We start from the raw sequence: 17276 nt of genomic DNA, 5'->3' as shown, positions 1-17276 counted from the left end.
TGGAGTTTGATTATTCCCGTTGCTTTGTTGTACCTAGAGAGCTGGTATATGGAGAAGCTTGTTTCTAAATTCCATTATTAGTGAATATTATCTTGTAATTTTAAGGCCAAGTGTTGTCTCCAATGTTGTTTTAACTGAATGAGTCCCTCCAGCACTTCTGCTGGCATTCACTCTTTATTTCTTTGACCAGATCTGACCCTTTGTTCTGTTCACTTTTGAGCCAGCAACCATTCAGAAGTACATTCCATTGTGCATACTTGATTGAAACTGTTAACTGGAGCCTTTGTAAGAATTTGGGAGGTTTTTAAGAGAGGAAGAAGGTATATGGCAGTATATGAACTTGCTTTTACCTGGGTGATTCATATGCTTTTGAATAAAAATCATATCCATATTAAGTACAAAAAATAGAGATAACATGATATTATGATATTAGTTGGCAAGCAACATTTATATATTATTTTTAATTACATGCTCTTAATATTCATTGCAAAATATATTGTGGAAAGTAGAATCTAGCTCAAATTTTCTCCTACATAATCTTAAATATGCTTACATATTTGTAAACATTTTTCATAATCATGTTCCATACATAAAAATTCCATTATAATCAACAAACTTTTTTTATAGTTTGAAATATTTGACTTTCTATTTCACATCTTTGGTAGGGACCAGATATAAAACTTCATGTCTGTTAATATTACTACCAAATTATTTCTGCAATTTCCAGCAAATAAACCCTAAACATAGTATTTTCAGTTTTGAAATTTGCCAGAAAGTTTTCTTCCAGAGCTACTGTGACCAGTGAATATGACTTTTTGGGTTACAGTACATAAAGGGGCTTCATTGCCATTAAGATAAACATACCACAGGCATTTGAAAATTTGAAAAGATAATTTGTAGAACATATCGGTATGTTAAAAAATGTCTTTTTTTTGTGACACTGAAAGAATCCTCAACATAAATCAAAGAGTTTATGACGCTACTGGAGAAATAGTCCATGTGAATTAAGATTATTTTGTGGTAAGAAGGCTATAATAAAACCTGTCAGTACTGTCACCCAGTCCCCTCTAAGGTCTATGAAAGATTAAAGGTGTATTGAGCATCATGTAAAATCAGCTTTCTAGATTGTGAAGGGGAGCACAATTGTAAGAATGATATGCTGATTAAAAAAAAAAACAAATATGTCTTGTAAAATTAATGATAGACTGGATTATAAAATGTATTGTGAAACTTGGATTTTGAACATGGCTACATGGATAACTGCTATTATGAATATGTGTGATTGCATGTTTATAAACTTATTCAAATTTAAATGGAATAGAAAATATAGATATTTCCTTAATTGTGAATACATACAAAAGGATGACCATATAGCCCGTTTTTTCAGAGTAAAATGCTAACCTACTCTGGAAGGAAAGAAATATTTTGTTGCCATCTTGTCAGTTCACAGTAATAGAACTAGTGAAGGGAAAATTATACCTTACATGGGTATTGAAAATATGAAAGAGCCAAGAGGTAATGTGTGGAGAAGGAATGGAAAAAAAAAAAGCTCCTTTATTATGTGGATTTTTCATTTCCTGGCTGCATCCTTCAGATAGTTTTTTAACCACATACATCCATTTTAAAGATCAGTTACACTTGTTGGTATAATGTGCTATTTTCTTTTTCTTTCTTTGTTTTTTTTTTTTTTTTTTTTTGACAGAGTTAGAGAGAGAGAGACGGAGAGAAAGGTCTTCCTTCCATTGGTTTACCCCTAAATGGCTGCTATAGCCGGTGCACCGCGCAGATCCGAAGCCAGGAGCCAAGTGCTTCCTCCTGGTCTCCCATGCGGGTGCAGGGCCCAAGGACTTGGGCCATCCTCCACTGCCTTCCCAGGCCACAGCAGAGAGCTGGACTGGAAGAGGAGCAACCGGGACAGAATCCAGCGTCCTAACTGGGACGCGATCCCTAGGTTCCGGCACCGCAGGTGGAGGATTAACCTAGTGAGCCATGCGCCGGCCAGAATGTGTTATTTTCGAAAGTAAAAGCTCTAGAGTAAATTGTACAGTCCAAACTATCACCTTTAATTTACCAATTATTAGAATATTTTTTCTTCACATCATTAGCATGGAGAAAAAATAGAAATATCAAGATGAAAGGATTCCATATAAGTAGCATTGGATCACTGTTGAGATTGACCTTTGTGTTGTCATAGCTTGATTATTGAAGAATTCACTGAGTAAGCAAGGGATTTTCCATAAAAATTTATGTTCCAACTAGTATCAGTGCTGAGAACCAATGATGTATGAAAGTATTTTTCCTGGTTGAGATAATGGCCTGTTTTCTCTCTGTCTCTGTCTCTCTCTTTCTCTCTGAATAGATTGCATTAGGTAATAGTTTCTTTTTCCTTTCCTTTCATTCATTCCATATAGACAGATAAAATGTACGTGGTATGGTGGTAGCTACTGTGTATAATAAAGAGAACTACAGAAGCATCAAGAACCTGCTGTCATGGTTGTCCTTCAACTGCCAGCCTAAGTACTTCTGTATATAACACTTCTCTGATTCTTCTTAAATGGCAATAAATTTTCTTTCTTCAAAAATTCCACGTGGAGAAAATAAACAGAGCATGCATTTATGTTTTTGAGATGTCTACTGTGTTACATGTATGTATGTAACTGTAGAAAATTATTCTGCATATCTTTAATCTTTTCCACTTTATGGAAGAGGAAACAATGCAAAATGTTAGAAGCATTTTAAGGATTATTATGAATGCTTTTAAATTACTAAAGAAATCCACACTATTATATATTAACATGTATGTAATCATTTTAAATTATCACATTAAGATTCTGAAGATTCCCCAATTGTATATGAGGAAATTCATGCCAAGAGTGGTTAGCTCATTTATATAAAGTCTTAAAACCAGTAAAGTGAAGTCAAGAATTAAATATGGTCAATCAAGTATCAAAGCCTTAACTCTTATGCTGTGCTTTTTGAGTTAGACATTTAAAGGCTTTGAATGAGTAAGCATATCTGAATGCTCAAATCATATTAGCCTACACATAAGTCTGAGTACATGAACACTCATATATCAAACGTATATGCTATGTGTGACCTAATGTGCTTAGGCTGACAAATCTTATAAAGAACATGACCCTAAGTACATGGCTCACCACTAGTTATTTCATTACTGGAAGACAGAAGAGATTCTTATCTTCCTCTTGAATCTAGACATCTTTCTCAATCCTTTAAATACTCTCAATCCCCTCCATCTTTAAGGTGGATGAAGAATGACTTCATAGGATATTGTTACCAGCAAGACCACTGCTCTAGGGCATAAAAGAAGAGCTTTAATCCCTGGTATTCTCTGGATGTCTTGAGTAAGTCATATCTCTTATTGTAGCTGCAGGTATCTGGAATCAAATTTCATCTGATATTTCAGCTCCTAGTTGTCTACTGGGCAGAAAACCTTTCTGTAAATGTTTATTTTTTATATTCATTGACTTCATTTTTCTACATTATTGATATGTAAAACACTGGTAAATACTTAGCATTTAGTCAATTCAGATTGTTACAATGTAATAATTTAGCAGTTCAATTTATAAGTCATTATCTTGTGCAATTTTAAGTATCTAACGGAAGTTAGATATAGGGATACTTTTCCTTCATTGCTTCATTCTACAAGGATCTCAATTCATCCCCAAAATTTTTAGGATAATTTTTATGATCATTCGTTTGGCATTTGGTATGTAAGACTTATTGTACTTATATTTCTATTGTCATAGAGCCCCAATTTAGGAAACTTTAAGGACTAAACCTACTTTCTTTGAGTGGCTTCTGTTATCTTTTAATACCAGATTTCTCATATTTCTCTGAGTACCATGTTCATGATGTGTGTGCCTTTTCTCCCAATAAATCTTCCTGCCTTTATCAGTGTGCGTTGATTCAATCACATCTTTCTTGTTTCACTCCTGTACACATACGAAGATTTTTATGGAGATACTTTAATTATAAGAAAACAGTATATACATTATTATTTTTTCATTTCTTATACTGTCAGAGTTTTTGCAGCATATTTAATAGCCATCAAGACCATCTTTTACTTTTTGCTCTTAAACTAAAATTGGACTCCTGGAGTAATAATATTGTAGTCTCTTTCTACTTGTGACTTCTAAAGTGCCTTTTTTTTTCAATCTTCATATATTATGGTGAAGATGCATTGATGTCACCAAGAGATGGAGTCAGTAAAACACCACCTTTTCAAATTGTAACCTGGGAAGTGCATTTGATCTGGTGCTTGAGATGCCAGATGAGCTGCCTGCATCCCAGGTTGAAGTGCTTGGGTTCAGCTCCCAGCCCTGCTTCTGATTGTTGCTTCCAGCCAGTATAGAACTTGGGAGGCAAAAGGTGATGGCTCAAATTGTTCAGTATCCATCACCCACGTGGGAGTCTCAGATTAAGTTCCTGGCTTCTGACTTTGAAACCCAGCTCTTGTGGACATTTTCAGAATAAAGCCACAGATAAGAACTCTGTCTGCCTGTTGCTCTCTTTCCTTGACTCTCGAAGAAATAACTAAAGATTATAAAAAATTGTTATGTGGGTTCCTTCATGAACGGAATTGTTCTGAGTGTGAGATGCTAAATGTGTTCTAGTAGTTTCCTCAGCTGTTTGGCTACTGTCTTTCTAGGCTTCTGGGAACAACTGGAGCCTTGGTGCTTTCATATGCAGTGGAGACAAAATTTGTTTTATTAATTTTTTTAGTTTAGTTATTTATTTATTATTTTTTTGATAGGCAGAGTGGAGAGAGAGAGAGAGAGAGAGAGAGAGAGACACACACACAAAGGTCTTCCTTTGGCTGTTGGTTCACCCTCCAATGGCCGCCGTGGCCTGCGCGCTGCAGCCAGCGCACCGTGCTGATCCGAAGCCAGGAGCCAGGTGCTTCTCCTGGTCTCCCATGGGGTGCAGGGCCCAAGCACTTGGGCCATCCTCCACTGCACTCCCGGGCCACAGCAGAGAGCTGGCCTGGAAGAGGGGCAACTGGGACAGAATCCGGTGCCCCGACCAGGACTAGAACCTGCTGGTGCCGCAAGGTGGAGGATTAGCCTATTGAGCCGCGGCGCCGGCCATTAATTTTTAAGTATCTGTTTTATGAGAAGATAAGAAATGAACATTGAATTTAACATAAGTTCTTTCATTTAATTTAAAATATAGAAAAAGCATAAACTTTGCATTTTTAGCTGTTGGTATTTGATAAGACCAACAATTAATTCTCTGATACAGACTGCAGGATATTGGTAGGAAACTCCTCAACAATGTTTTACTTCCAGACATCATCATCATCATCCAACAAATTACTTTGAGAATAAGTTGTATGAATTGTGTACTGTTCCAATTTTCAGCTCTTGAATCATTCTGAAATACCCACATCCAAGTGAAAATTTCTAGTAGATAAATAGCTCTATTTAAGAATTATGTTTGGTATTGACTTGCACATACAAATAAATATTATAAGCTTTAAAACATGACATATTAGGTGTGGTAACAAGGGAAAATGCTAAAAATTTAAAAATTTGGTTATTTTTAATGATTCTCTTGTAGCTTCCAGCTAAGCAGAATATAGAAGCTTGGCCACGATGCATATTAAATAATATTAAAAGTTAGTTCTAAATACCCCTTAGCCAGTATGAACCTGAAGTGTGATCAGATAAGCATAGTCAGAAGGTATATAGGATTGTTGTTAATACAGTATTGAGGGCCGGTGCCATGGCTCACTTGGCTAATCCTCCACCTGTGGCACCGGCACCCCGGGTTCTAGTCCCAGTTGGGGTGCTGGGTACTAGTCCCGGTTGCTCCTCTTCCACTCCAGCTCTCTGCTGTGGCCTGGGAGGGCAGTGGAGGATGGCCTAAGTGCTTGGGCCCCTGCACCTGCATGGGAGACTAGGAGGAAGCACTTGGCTCCTGGCTTCGGATTGGCGCAGTGCCGGCCGTAGTGGTCATTAGGGGAGTGAACCAACAGAAGAAAGACCTTTCTCTCTGTCTCTCACTGTCTATAACTCTACCTGTCAAATAAAAGAAAATAGAATATTTAATAAATAAAGATCTGTGAATTGCCAGAGAATTATTGGAAGCTGAGGATCGCTTTTGAATGCTCTGTTATATGGATGAGAACATGGCTTAGTCCCATCATGTTTCAAAGATATCTGCTGTGTTTCTTGGATTCTTTTAATATGCCAGGTCTGGGTGAAAGGAATGAAAACTGCTAAACTCAGACACATATGTGACACTTTGAACCTCCATTTCTGGATTCCTACTATACATTTAACCTGATCTCACATTTTCACAGTTTTCAATAGGAGTATTTCTTGTTTGAGGATGGATAGTAAGCAATATATTTGCCTATACTGGCCCTTAAATGGCAGGAAAGCTAGGTCCTGTACCCACTTGCTACATGTCAACTAGTTAGACTTTCCAAATATTATATAACATCAAAAACCTAAATGCAATATCAATATAAGGAAATAATGTAAATACTAAATTGCCAATACCATTATATGCAAATTAACGTGGATTATACATAGACTGATGAAACAGTGCTGAGTTGATTAAACCAAAGTCTAGCTAAACAAAGAAAATATAAAGTGAGTTTTAAGATTTTCAGGTAGGTGTGTGTGTGAGTAGGTGTGTATAAACTGATAAAAGAAATTAACTGAATCATTTAAGCTCATGGATTAGAAAATTCTTTAACAAATATAGGCTACAAATCAAACTGCTGCAGATGCTTACCAATAAAAGAGGCAGACGTCTGTTCTCAGACGTGTGAAGAATGAAATGCCACTTATTTCATTCCTCAAGATAATTTGTTTTGATTTTATACCATGGGGTAAAACTGTCCAGCCTCATGATGTTTGGGATGAGGAATAATGTTTCTAGAGAAATATCCTGGGTAAATATCTCTTTAATAGTTTTTGTTCCATAAGTAACAGTACAGAAGTCTACATATTATAGTGTATTTTATTGTCGTGTTGAATCATGGAAGATTAACATTTATTAAGGATTCAATATTTTGGTTTTAATGAAATCTATTATACCCTCTCTATTGAATATGGAAATGAAAAAAGTTTATCATAAGTAAAAAAATCTGGTTCATTGCTTTAAAAATAATCTAATATACTCCTTAGTGTAAATGTAATTATTTGAGGATTAAAAACATCACATGATTGTTTATCTGAATTAACTTTTGTCTGTTACATTGCATTTAAAAATAATCTGCATTACAACAGGATAGCTTTGAGAGGTAAAAGGGGAATTAAATGACTGAAGATAAAAACAGGTATAATTTAAATGTTACTTCTAAGGAAAAATTTGTGTAGAACTGTGGTTTACAATAATTGTTGACATATTCCCTTATGTACTGTGTCTGTGATTTTTCATGGTATCAATCATTTAAAGCAATTTAGGTAATAACATTCTGACATGCATTTTTGCTATTTTATTTACACCATTTGCCTACATCATTGTAATGCAGTACCTTTCTGATTTGGTACAGTAAATGCATTCTGTAATATCTATTATGGCGTGGTCAAAGGATAATTTATTGTCAAATAGAAAAATAGGTCAACAATAATGTCACTTGATGATCAAACCCCCCCAAGTTTAATAAAACATCTCACCAGTATACATTCCAGTGCAGTGGTTGATATTTTATTAGGACTACCTGGCTATAGCAGTAGTGTAATTACTGAGCTGTCAGAGTGATAAGTGGGATTAATGGCAGCCTGATGCACTTTAGTCTGCAGAGCGCTTAGAGAATTGCAAGATGGTATTATTATCAGAGTCTGCCCATTCTGGCATATTCATGGCACCAAAGAAAAAAGAATGCTACAATTCAGGTTTGCATTGCCCTGCCTCATTAACATCTGACATTTCCAACAGCTGTTATTTGTGAACTAGCTCAATAATAAAAGGAGAATTATTTGGTAAAGAGGCTTAATAACTACAACTAAAAATCCTTACATTGCCAATGCTGTTAAGTGAATCTGTTTATGTTGAATTTAAGATTTCCCTGGAAGAACAGAAAAATTCACTGCGCATTAATTTGGTTCATTGATACCTACTGACATTACTTTATTTTTAATTGCCTTATTATTCAAGCTGGGTTTAAAGAAAAACAGAAAACTTATGACTTCATTAAGGTTTAGCAGAATCTATATGCTATGCCACATATATAATCCGGTATAATAGTACATATTTTAAAACTGATGAAATTACTTGCTTTTATAAATGAAAAAAGAAGTCACATTATTTGCCATACTTTTAACGATTTTCAGTTACTACATAATAGGAATTGCTTTCAAACTGATACTAATGCTCCATGTATTTATCCATATGACAGCAGCACATATAAGTATCAACTCCTTTCAACAACAGGACCAATTGGACCATGCATTATGTTTTTTTTCTTTGCATTGTTTCACAGTACATGCTGGGGATCATGCTTTAAAGAAATTCTTTGTGAACTCAGTGACAGTGTTTTAGGGGGAAAAAAACACCTAAGTTTGAACAGAAAGGAACTCAACTAAATGATAGATGTGAATCACACAATGGCATTTAGAGAAATGATAGGGGAGAGGTTTAATGACTACATTTCAGAGAGGACAATTGATTATGAAAAGCCTTCAGTACTCATTGTGTAAAATTTAATTTAGAAGGAAGGCTAAGGGCACAAACTAGAGAAAAAGAGATCAGATTTAAAAACAAGATATTAATTAGGTACTGAGAAATTGGCTCAGACAATGAAGAGGACTCTCTCACAAAAGAATGACAAGGAGAATGGTATTGTTTACTTGAAGGAAATGAGCCAAGGTCTTTACACGTGGAAGTAGAAAGAAAATGAGCTCTCTAGTCACCTTTGTCATTGAGCAATGTAGGATTCTTTCTCGGTGACATTCTTAGAGAATTCTGGCTTCTGATACGTGTAACAGTGGCATATTTTCTTAAGTTGTATATCTCCAGCCTATTTCTTTCTACTTCTACTCTTGCTTTATGTCAGACCAGATCCCATTGGTTCACCTCTCCAGTCATGTTCTTTTATTTCCAAGCCCTGGCACATACTGTATGTATTTTTGAGTCTTTTTCTTGAGTGACTCTGTGCTCTCAACCCACTGTCATTTACTTCCTTATCAATTCGTTGTTCAATTGAAATTTAAGTATTGCTCCTCCCAGTCCCAAAGGCTTTCCCTGAATCATTCCCTGACTCTCCCTCTAGCACTGTAGCCTCCTGTATGATTCCTTAGCTTGCTGCTTTTCACCCAGACTCGTGATGACTGCACTGACCACCGCACTGTTTCTGCATCCTGACTACCAGTTCCATGAGGGCAGGATCTTTTGTCCATCACTTTTATATACTTAGCGCTGAGGGTGAGCCATGTGCCAGGGACTTATTAAGTGTTAGTCAATGAATAAATGAACAGAGACACACATGAGTTATTGCACCCAGCATGGACAATTATCGTCAGTAGTTTAAGGTGTTTGGAAGTAATAATTATAGAATAGTGGTTTTCGTGATATCGTTCCAACCATGTATGTTTATCAGAATTACCTCAGAGGCTCCCCACAATGCACTTCCCAGGCAATAACTCAGACTCCCCAGGGACTCCTCTGTGCATTCTGACATTTAGCAATCTCTGCAGTTGGTTCTTAAGCACAGTGAAGTTTGAATGTGTGTCTGCTCAGTTCTTCAGGGAACATATTCTGAGATGAGGTTAGTGTGCAGGATGCTTATTTGAAGGCAAAGATTCACAGAAGGGTGAGGCAAGTGGGACTGGGCAGACAATCATGATGAAGGCTTCAATGGATTTCTGCAGACTGATTTCTCCAAAAGAGGGCAAGAATTTGGACCCCTCATTGATTTGTAATCAGATACAGGCTCCACTAGAGAGGAGCCTGTCCTGTTCAGCTGAGGCTAGGCAGGTGAATAAGGACTTTGGCCCACAGAGGGTACATGGGGACTGTGCTTTGAAGCGTCTGCAATAGCAAGCAGTTGCAAGGTGAATTGTATATAAGCTGAAAGACATCAGCAAGATGGAAGGAGGGATGGAGGGAGGCAGAGGTAGTGAGGGGAGGTGAAAGCTAAGAATGGGGGAAGAAAAAGGATAGTATAAATAGTTAAATAAAAGACTTTACTTTTTCATTTGTATAATAATTGTGTTCTAAAAGATTTATACATTTTGTAAAAGATTGCCTGTTCTAAGCATTGTCAGTGTAGTGAGGGATCAAAACAAGGCTGATAGAGTAAATGATTAAATGATAAATCTTGAAAAGATGTAGTTTAACTCTTGGTGGTGGGGAGGTAATTATTACCCAGAAGTGTTGTATTTTGTGCATCTCAAGAGATTTGCAAAAAGATGGAATGTGGATATCATGCGTGTACTTCATTGCTTAAAAGACATTTCAGAGAAGAATGGGTATTTAGCCTATCTTTGGAGACATGCACTTCTCCACATGGTTCAACTCCAACTCCCAGCCCTGTATCCTGACCCCACCTTCCTGTCAATGCAGACCCTGGCAGATGCAGGTCATGATTCAAGTAATTGGGTTCCTCCTATCCCTGGAGAGAACTGGATTGAGGTACAGCTCCAGGCTTCAGCCCTGGCTATGGCAGGCATTTGGGGACTAAAGCTCTCTCTCTTTTTGTGTGTCTGTTGGTCTCTTAAATAAGACAAAAAAAATTTGAACCTAAATATTTATTTATACTTACTAGACACCAACTGTGGATGGATATTAAAAAAATACATAGATTATTTCAGTTGCTTTATGTTATTTAAATGCAGTTGTTTTATTTCCTAGATGCCTGAAATGTGCAGATGCCCCTTGTCAGAAGAGCTGTCCAACTAATCTAGACATTAAATCATTCATCACAAGTATTGCAAACAAGGTAAATTCAGATTTAACTCTGCAAATGAAAATTTATAATGGCATTTGATCTGGATCTCTATTTATTATTACCTGTGGTTTAAATATAAAGCTTATCTTATAAATATGATTTCTGTTGACATTTGGAAATAGAGCACATTTTATTAAGCTCTACCAATTTGTGATTTGCTTATTGTGAAAATGAGCGTGTTTTATTTCAAAATAAGTTTACTTTGAAACCCATGGTTGTTACATACAAAATATTTAATACATTGAATATTTTAGCTTAAGCTTGCTAAGTATTTATAGACAGGAACCGTCATTGATTATCAAAGCACACTTAAAATTTGTGAAACATCTTTGTTTAAAATACGCATTAGTATTAGGTCTAGCACACTGAGATTCATCAAGGGAATGGAGTTTTCCCTTTTATTAATATGTTCAAGATTTGAAGTAATTCATAGGCCCTATTAGAATTTTAACAAAAATAACCAAAAAATAGAAAGGAAGCTTTTAAAGGTATGAATAGAACAAAAGAAAACTTGATCTTTAGGTTTTTTAATCAATGTATGGCTCAGCCCAGTTTTCACTTACTAAGTGAATGTTTGAATGATTAATAGTATGTACTGTTTTTGTGAAAGGAGCATTAGCAACTCTTGACCAAGTGTCTTATATTTTAACAAATGAGCAAAAGCTGAAGAAACTCTCCCATAGGTTTTTAGAGAATCTTTCTTTTACAGTGTTTTACATTAATGGCCTGAAATGTTGTAAAGATCCAGTAAGTCCTCATTTGGTAACATGATAGAGATTCTTTCTTTTTACAAAGCTTGACATTAATGTTCTAAAATATTGTAAAGATCCAGTAAGTCCTCCTTCAATAACCAGGTTCTTATAGATTAAAAATTGTTATTTTAGAACATGTCAATTATTTAAAACAAATATTTTAGGAAAAAATAATACATTTGTATTACTTTAGGATTCTAAAAGAAATCAAAGCTATACTTAGGTATAGGTATGGAGTCATGAACAGTATGATCACATTTATAAGGATTTGAAGTCTGGGTTGAATTTTTGAGGTTGATCACTTGATTGTGAAACCAAGGAAAATGACCTACCTAATTACTTTCACTTATGAAGCAAAGATATCATGTGTCCTATAAGGTTGTGTTTTAAACTGAATAATTTGAGTGCTTGTATATGAAAATGTCCAACATCATGATCACTTGACAGATATTTTCTTGAGATAGGATTAGTTTTCCTATTCATTCAATATGGTAAATCCTCTAGAAGTGATTGGTATTTTTGTTGCTGACATTTATTGATAACATAGTAAAATATATACTGTGTTGGGCACTTGGAAAGACATGGTCCTTGCTGTAACTTTGGGTTTAAAAGTTCATAATCTGGGTCTGGCATTGTGGCATACTGGATTAAGTTGCAATGCCCACATCCAATATGGATGCCCGTTTGTGTCCTAGCTGCTCCACTTCCAGTCCATCTTCTAATGTGTCAGGGAAAGCAGTGGAAGAGGGGTTAAGTGTTTGGGCCCTTACACCCTCGTGGAAGATTCGGATGAAGCTCTTGGCTATTGGCTTTAGCCTGCCCAGTCCTGGCTGTTGCAGCCATTTAGAGGGTGAACCAGTGGATGAAAGATCTTTCTTTCTTTGTTTCTCTCTGTGTAACTCTGCCTTTCAAATAAATAAATAAATACATCTTTTATTAAAAAGTTCATAATCAAGGGAACAAAGAATTTAAAAATAAAACTTAGCTAATAACTGTTATTTGGTGTGGTCAGTACCACAATCCATGCAGTGCTAGAGGATGAGAAAGCAGCAATGTGAGCTTGTACATGGCAGGTTTGAGGAAGTGTAAAACATTTAGGGTGACTGGACTAGAGTCAAGATTAAATTGCGATTAAATTGTGAAAATATTGAAACCATGCTCATCCCTTGGGACTTAATCCTATAGGCAGTAGGAAGTCACTGATGTTTATGTATGTTTTGTAATTCAGAAGATCAATTCTGGAAGGGCTGTCATTTATTGACTTCATAGTATCCCAAACATTCATCATCACAGGACCTTTGTTTTAGTGTAAAAACTTATATGAAATATATGTGAAATGTGTCTTCTTTAATAATGATCTCATCAACAAGGAGTGAAGCAAAATGTCCAATCTTTGAGATATAAAATGTTTTTGGGTAAAGTACATGTATCTAAATTAGCACTCCAGAAATCAAGCATTGTGATATGGGAATTATTATGAGCAATCTTAAAAGATGCATGCTGGGCAAGTGGTCCCAAGATAGTCTAAAGTTCAATTTTAATTTAAATTTTAGATTTTAATTAGGACACAAATCCATTTAATTCAAGACCTGCACACACTATGGAAATAAAATTCAAAAAGCTATTATTGCTATTATTCAAAAAATTCATAAAAGGCCTAGGGAAACCAGTATCCTCTCTATTTTAGGAAAACTTTCAACTTAATCAGTTTGTCCATATTCTTTCCTACCTAATGAAGCATTGTGCATACATATTTTGAAGATATGTAATTGGAAACATAATCTGTGTTAGACATTTTAGAAAACATAAAAGTAATGTTTTGTTGAAGAATCGCTGTAGCAATCATGAAAGGTCAAAGACTCTTGTTCTTTGAAGGCTGCAGCTTTGTAAGTATTTACAGGCTGTGTTCATGTAGGCCATCCCATGTCGCCCTGCCAGTGGCCGTCCACACAGGAGGCGACTTCTTTCCAGGTTGAGAGGGTAATTGAATCGCCAGACTCAATGAGCCTTGTGGCTCTTTGAGAAAAGGATGTCACCTTGTGTTGTATTGTGTTAGGCTTCTGTGATTCAGCAGCGTTAGGCCGATACTTCCATTCTTTATTTTTTTTACAAACTGGATTACAGCTCTGGTTTCGAAAAGTACACTCAATTCTATTGTACTTCCTCAGTCAGTTTTTCCGTGTTTCGCTTGTGCAGACAGTTGTTTGCAATTGTATCTCTCAATTGGAAGTATATGTTGCAGATTCTTCAAACTGTGAATACTGAGTTGTATTCTTGATGGCTTTCCTTTAAAAAAAAAAAAATACATGAGGTCAATCTAAAAGTAGTGAAGAAAATGGCTGTTCCTGAAACTGTTCCTTGATTTCATGATCCTTAAAGAGTAGGGATAAATTCCCTTTCAAAACAATTTCTTTAAATTGAAAAGCATTGATTTTTTCCCCACTAATTTGCAATTTTTGTAGTATCTATGTACTTAGTTTCGTGTGGCTTTTCTATACAGATAAATAAAGTTATAATTGCACATCAGAGAAAGGCTCTTGTTTTAAGAGACTCTTATTGAAAATAACTAAGATGAATAATAAAATTGTACCAACAAAACTTATTGGTCAAGATCATTAATAATATTAATATATTTATTTGAGAGCTATTGAGAAGGGGTGGGGAGAGGGAGAGGGATAGGGAGAGAAAATGCACTCCCATTTACCGGTTCACTCCGTAATTGCCTGCAATGGCTGACACTATGCAAGGACTAAGCCCAGAGCTAGAAACTCATTCAAGGTCACCCACTTGGGTAGCAGGAGCTCAGTTACTTGAACCTTTACTGTTGCCTCTCAGTGTCTTCATTGCTGGGAAGCTGGAATCAGACCCAGGCACTTTGATGTCCTACTTGGGCATCTTAACCGCTAGGCTAAGTACCTGATAACATTTATAATATTGAGAGTATCTTTATATGTATGTGTATGTATACCATATCATTTGAGTGTTAGAAAATAGAAAGCAGAAGTGTAATCAATTGTTTTGGTATATTTTCCTCTGAATTTGCTTTCCATTTCAGTGTCTAAATGTTTAATTCTAGTACCAAACAAAGTATTCATTTCACGAACAATTTCTGAAAGTGCAACTCTAGTTATATCAATTCCTTGCCCTAAAAACATTAATTGTTCTTCCTAGAACCTAATATCAACATGTATAAAGTTGCTCAGGTTCTGTTTCTCTGAAGTGAATAGAAAATATGTTAGGAAGTCCACAGTTTATGACACAGTCATTTTTAAAACATAAATATTTTAGATATATAAAGCAAAAAGATGTGATAACATTTACTTTTGGCATACAGGCTGTTTCCTTTACCTGCGCTGATTAGAGCTATGTAATTTACGAGCACCTCTATCCATTTTGAGAGCATTGATAAAAACTTACTTATCTGCCCCAAGGTGATGTTCAAGAGAAAAAAGGTGGTTTTTGTTTGTTTGTTTGTTTGTTTGCCTTTATTAAAAAAAGCCCTCTTATCTCTGTTCTGCCTCTAAAGGGTACATGAGCCCTTATCCTGCATTAGACTACGCCATGTTGTTTAAATCAGTAGTTCTGAACTCTTGTACTAATTTCCTTTACAGATGATCTGTCAATATTTGAGTATATATTGTGGATTTTTATCACTCAGCCTGTTAATATGAATGGCTGTTTGGGCAAATAGTAAGGTATTTTAACTCTAATTACAATCTCTTTTCCTTCTCTTAAGGTAATATTTTATTTGTAATAATTATCTTCCCTTTACAATTCAAAGGGAATTTTACTAATGCTTTATTTAGTTAATATTCTGTTAGCTTTACTCACATATTTACTCATTTTTTTTTCATTTTATTGTTATCTTTGAATTTAAGTCTGCAGGTTGTGTGCCTCTACTTAGAACAAATACTTTAAATTTAAGTCAGAAATTGAATGATATTGCTAAACTCATCTAATTTTTGGTTCTGAAACTGTTGTGTTTTTTTTTTAATTTTTTCAAAATATTTTCACTGTCTATAGAATTCACAGAAGTCAGATTTTTTTTTCACATCATGGAAGATATCATTTCATTGTATGTTATATTCCACTGATGTTGAAAAGTGACTGGAAGTCTAATTATTGCACATATGAGGATAACATTGTTTTGAGAGGTGACTAAACAATTTTTTTTGCAATGTTTATCTAAGTCTGTGTTTCTGGCTTATTTATACTAATTAGCTTGGTTTGGAATATTTGAATCTGTGGATTGATGTCTTTCATTAGTTTGGAGAAATTTTCAATGTCAGTCTCTTTTTCTCTTGTAGAATTCTATTAAATATATGTTAAACTTTATTGCTTTGTCCTTATTACTCTTATCTTTCCAACTGCTTTAACTGTTCCTTTGGGATAATTACATTCTAGGTAATTTCCTTTTGAAATTTATTAATAACTTCAGTTTCAAACAGCTTAAAACAGTCCATTGAATTCTGAGTGACAACTACCTTTTATGTCTATAAATTTTCCCCCTAATATGCTGGCTTTTTAGTCATTGTTTCAAGCTTATCTGTCACTTATTAAATAAGAGCACTTATTTTCATGCCTTAGAATTCCACTGTCCAAAATTTTTGTAAGTTTAATTATACCATCTGTGCTGTCCATTGGCTCCTCTCATATCACTTTGTATATTTAACAAGTTTTTTTTTTTCTTTTTTTCAATTCTGCTCATTTTCTTTGAAGCTTTATCCATGGGAATTCTATGAGGGATTTTACATTTGCTTCTGTTACACATTGGTGTTACCTTAAAGGGACTCCCTTGCTTTCTGTTTCTTTGGGTCATAGAGGTTCTAGGTAATAAAGCCACAAACTGAATGAAGGAGTGGATTATCATGGGTTTGCTAGGAACATTCCTCCCCCACCCTCAGTGGCACCCTCACGCTTTGCTAGCTCCAACTAAAGGATACGGATTTTCATGATTCCAGGTGAGAGGGAGCTGGGATTAATTTTAATCTGTTTCTGGTGATGCAGGATTATGTAATCCTAACTTTATGGTAGAGTTTTATATTAGATATAAACATTGCATGAACCTCAAATTTTTCCTGTAATTTATATTCTCAGAAATCCTGCAAATGGAAGTAGATGTTCGCTAGGTTTTGCAAAGCCTTTTAAGATGATTCTATTAATTCCTAATGACTGCCTGTCATTTGCAGTTGTTGTTCATGCCTACTCATGGTCATATTCAAGAAGAATAATTATTGACCACTAATTTAACCTGATAATAAAATACTAATTTTAAATGATTAATGCAAATATATGCATACATTTATCAGTTTAGGAAACTACTAATGGAATTTTTCAGAATCTACTCTTTAATTTTGATGTATAAATTTCTAATGCTCAATTGGGATACTGGTAGGATACTAATTTTACTTGTGTCGAGACAAAGTAAGGGGATATTATTTTTAAGATGTCACATCATAAAGCATTGTGCTAAGGAAGATATACCATCTATTGAATCATTCATACTTATGTATAATTGATCTTATTTCTGTTTTGTAATGTATGTTTCGGGGTTTTTGAAAGGTTATATTTTTACTTTTAATCCCAGTCCACACAATGTA

General features: G+C 35.2%; 1 protein-coding gene across 1 annotated transcript in view; it reads left to right on the top strand.

The window, feature by feature from the left end:
• The window catches only part of DPYD (dihydropyrimidine dehydrogenase), a 1003571-nt gene that overhangs the window by 209726 nt on the left and 776569 nt on the right, over positions 1-17276 (top strand). The window contains exon 4 of the mRNA XM_062191802.1: positions 10828-10915. Coding sequence (XP_062047786.1) covers positions 10828-10915 — 88 coding nt within the window. The remainder of the gene's footprint in view (positions 1-10827; positions 10916-17276) is intronic.

The sequence above is a fragment of the Lepus europaeus genome, chromosome 5, assembly GCF_033115175.1.
Source record: "Lepus europaeus isolate LE1 chromosome 5, mLepTim1.pri, whole genome shotgun sequence".
NCBI lineage: Eukaryota > Metazoa > Chordata > Mammalia > Lagomorpha > Leporidae > Lepus > Lepus europaeus.
This window is presented reverse-complemented; position numbering and strand designations above follow the sequence as displayed.